The sequence below is a fragment of the Carlito syrichta genome, unplaced genomic scaffold (genome assembly GCF_000164805.1).
Source record: "Carlito syrichta isolate Samal-C Ts95f unplaced genomic scaffold, Tarsius_syrichta-2.0.1 Scaffold316481, whole genome shotgun sequence".
In the NCBI taxonomy this organism is placed as follows: Eukaryota; Metazoa; Chordata; class Mammalia; order Primates; family Tarsiidae; genus Carlito; species Carlito syrichta.
Genome location: NW_007260577.1, coordinates 80,077 through 84,315, shown reverse-complemented (window position 1 = coordinate 84,315; position 4,239 = coordinate 80,077). Strand labels below are relative to the sequence as shown.

General features: G+C 41.2%; 2 protein-coding genes across 2 annotated transcripts in view; both read left to right on the top strand.

Moving 5' to 3' along the window:
• Positions 1-432, top strand: part of LOC103277114 (protocadherin alpha-5-like) — a 2,499-nt gene extending 2,067 nt beyond the window's left edge. Inside the window, exon 2 of the mRNA XM_021707293.1 lies at positions 1-432. Coding sequence (XP_021562968.1) covers positions 1-432 — 432 coding nt within the window.
• Positions 433-3,156: 2,724 nt separating this feature from the next.
• The window catches only part of LOC103277112 (protocadherin alpha-6-like), an 18,728-nt gene continuing 17,645 nt past the window's right edge, over positions 3,157-4,239 (top strand). The window contains 1 exon segment of the mRNA XM_021707292.1: positions 3,157-4,233. Within this exon segment, the coding sequence (XP_021562967.1) occupies positions 3,184-4,233 (1,050 nt within the window). The 5' untranslated portion in view covers positions 3,157-3,183.

Genomic DNA, 4,239 nt, shown 5'->3' with positions numbered 1-4,239 from the left:
TCGCTGGTGGACGGCGGCCAGGCGCCCCAGGCCGCGTCGCGGGCGCTGGCGGGCTCCGCGGGCCCCGGGTCCGCGCTGGTGGACGTCAACGTGTACCTGATCGTGGCCATCTGCGCGGTGTCCAGCCTGCTGGTGCTGACGCTGCTGCTGTACACGGCGCTGCGGTGCTCGGCGCCGCCCCCCGAGGGCGCGTGCGGGCCGGGCAAGCCCCCGCTGGTGTGCTCCAGCGCGGCTGGGAGCTGGTCGTCCTCGCGGCCGAGGCGGCAGAGGGTGTGCTCTGGGGAGGGCCCGCCCAAGACCGACCTCATGGCCTTCAGCCCCAGCCTTCCTCAGGGTCCCACCTCAACAGAAAACGTGAGTCTCAAAAATCTTAATTACATCAGTATTTCTTCCGTGTTGTATAATATTAAATATGTTTCTCCAATATATTAGATGTTTAAAATTACAGCTTAATACAGCATTATTATTGTAGCTTCTTAGATGTTTGTTGATCCTGTATTGGTACTAACTTATGGGCTTTAAATTACAGCTATATTTAAAATCCACTTATTGGCAGTGATGTCTTTGCATTCAGTCCTATAGTAGCTATTTTCTTTTTTTGAGGCTTTTACTGTTACAGGTATTCGATTTATGTTTTTATGATATCAGGTATTTTCAAAATATATTTTTATAAGCACTTTAATTTTGAATCTCTAGAAAATGTTACAGGAAAATAATTGGAGATATATATATATTTTAAGGTCATTTCCAAAATCTCATTTTATGACTACATAAAATGTTTTAACATCACCTCTTTGTTTTATTTTATTTTTTTAAATCGAGGTTTCACTCTGTGACCCAGACTGGAGTATAGTGGCTTTGATCATGGCTCATCACAGCCTTGAACTCCTGGGCTCAAATAATCCTCCCTCCTCAGCCTCGGAAGTAATGGACTTGCAGGAACATGCCACCATGCCTACCTGATTAAAAAAATTTTTCTTTTGTGGAGAGAAGGTATTGCTGTCTTGCCCAGGGTCGTTTTGAACTCCTGTGCTCAAGCAATCCTCCCTCCTCAGTCTTCCTGAAACTTGCATGTTTTCCAGTCTATAAATTAGCATATTGATGAAAAGTAATTAGAAACCTCCTCTGTTGTGAAAATATTTTGGTTAGAAAATTTTATTGTTTTTGGTGCTTTTTATTTTCAGGTTAAAAAATATATTCTGATACAAACTCTTCTTGAGTTTGTTGTTTACAAAAAGTTGTCTATTACTAAGTTGTACATTTGAATCTACCGTAGACAAATGTCCTTTCCATCTAAAAAAATGGAAACCATTTCTCTACTCTTTTTTGTGGGGTGAGGGGTACATGGGTTAACCAGATAATGCAAATTTCACACTTCATATAAAATTTAGTGTAGAAAGTACACATTACTTGGGTAAACTATGTAGAAAACCTTAGACACTACAGAAAACCTTCAACAAAATGGACTATTTGCTTGCCAAAAATAACTGCAATAGAAAGTTAGTGATAAGGACTACTAAGTAGTTCTGGATTAATTATGTTAAGATAGATTTTGTCATGGAAGAAAGAACTTTGTATTACAAGCATCTGTGAGGGTTTAAAACATGTCAGCATTTTGGAGGAAGATGAGGATGGACATGTGTCATTTGAAAAGTTGTTTAAATGACTCTTCTTTCAAGGAGGGGTTTAGTCAAGTCCAATTGATGACATTAAGGGTACATTAAAGGTGAAGTTTAGGCTTTGGGCTTGACTTTGATATGAGCTAACATTTTTTTTTGCAGGTAAATATTGAGGTAATTAAAAAACCCAAACTTGAACCAGGGGTATATTGGCAAAGAAGAGCAACTGGTCTGCATTGTCAGCAAAATTAAATTTATATTGAAGAGTAACTGAAAATTACCCTGGAAAAGTTGACTTGTGATCACATTAGGTTGCTTTAAGTGATTCTAATGTCTTAGGCTTAGTAAAATTCAGTGAAAACCATACTCATTAAGATAATTATGGTGGTATATGAAAGACAGGAGAAGAAGTGTGGATGAACTTTGAATAAGGCAGATTAGAGAGAAGGAGTAATTTAAAGAGTAATGTGGATGACATGAAAAGTGTTCATGCCATTAAAAAAATAAATTTCAAGAATTTTAGTTTGGGGGTTTTTAGTAATTAGTCATTCTTTGATAGTAAACAGATTGTTTTCTCGGAGTAAGTATGTACAGGTGAAAATGACAATTAGAAACATAGAAAGGGGGGATGAAGATATGGGTTTGGGAATATCTCAGTCAATGTCTTATTTGAAACTTGGGAGAGGGTGAGAACAATTAAAGAATACAGAATGGGACTGAGGTGGAGAGAAAAGGCTAAGATTATTGAAGAACTCCTGAATGATCAAGAGCAGCAAAAAATAATGGGTGGAAATTCCACTAGAATTTCAACTGGCAAACACTATGAAAGGAAAATATTTTAATAATATAAACTGCAGAGATATCAAGAAATGTTGTAAAAAAAAAAAGCACCGAATTTTTCAACTTTTGTTATTGTGTAAAAGAGTCTTAAGAGTATTTGATATTTATTGAACAAAGAGAGAATGAACTTCAATAATCTTTGAGATTTAAAAATTCAAACTATGATTATTTTAAATTACATTTTCCCCAGAACAACGTATAATAGTGTGTCCTATGACAGACATATATGGGCAAGTTTCTTTTCTACCAAAAGTGTGTAGAATAGCTCATATTTCTAATTTCCAAGAGCAGTTCGAGTAACAGTTAAATTTATTAAGCTTGGGTGATACTAATGTTTAAAATATTGGTAGAAAAAGTGGCTTCGTTGTAAATAATTAGACCCTTTACTCTAAATTAATAAAAGCTGTCACTAACTCTGCAAATTACAAGCACAAGGAGGTTTTACTATAGAAATAAAGTAAAGAAGCTACTTTAAAAAAATTAAAGAAATATAGCGCGGTTATGTGCGCTCATTTCTTACCTTATGGAACCGCATGATGTCGCTGTCTACCATGAAGTTATATCAAGCCAATAATAGTGAAAGCCCTTTTCTTCAATCGCGGCATCTTTTCATGACTGCTGAATGATGGCGGACGCAGAATTGGATTAATAAACCCGGAATCATACAGTATTTCATCTTTGTGCTGACCATCTTCTAATGTAAATTAAACAAGAAGTATTTGACATGGTGTTTACCCTGGAAGACAGACGGGGAACTCGGTGTCTGCTGCTGCTTCTGCTGGTCGCAGCCTGGGAGGCGGGGAGCGGCCAGCTCCACTACTCGGTCCCCGAGGAGGCCAAGCACGGCACCTTCGTGGGCCGCATCGCGCAGGACCTGGGGCTGGAGCTGGCCCAGCTGGTGCCGCGCCTGTTCCGGGTGGCGTCCAAGGGCCGCGGGGACCTTCTGGAGGTGAATCTGCAGAACGGCATTTTGTTTGTGAATTCTCGGATCGACCGCGAGGAGCTGTGCGGGCGGAGCCTGGAGTGCAGCATCCACCTGGAGGTGCTCGTGGAGCGGCCGCTGCAGGTTTTCCACGTGGAGGTGGAGGTGAGGGACATTAACGATAACCCGCCTGTGTTCCCGGTAGAGGAACAAAGAGTGCTGATTTACGAATCTAGGCTGCCAGATTATCTGTTTCCACTGGAGGGCGCGTCCGATGCTGATGTGGGCTCAAATTCCATCTTAACCTATAAACTCAGTTCCAGCGAATATTTTGTGCTAGATGTGAAAACAGACAGTGCTGACAATAAGCAAGTTGGGCTTCTATTAAGAAAAGCCTTGGACAGAGAGGACGCTCCTGAACACAGCCTACTTCTGACAGCCACCGATGGGGGCAAGCCTGAGCTCACAGGCTCCGTTCAGCTGCTTGTCGCTGTGCTGGATGTGAACGATAATGCTCCCGCGTTCGAACGGTCTGAATATGAAGTAAGAATATTTGAAAACTCGGACAATGGAACGACAATGATCAGACTGAATGCTTCTGATCGGGATGAAGGAGCGAATGGCGCGATTTCATACTCTTTTAATAGCCTTGTTCCAACCATGATTATGGAGCAGTTTAGCATAGATCCAAATACCGGGGAGATAGTAACTCAGGGGAATCTGGATTTTGAACAAGTAAAATTGTACAAAATCCGCATCGACGCGACGGACAAAGGCCACCCTCCGATGGTGGGTCATTGCACCGTTTTAGTAAGAGTTTGGGATAAAAACGACAACGTCCCTCAGATTACATTGACT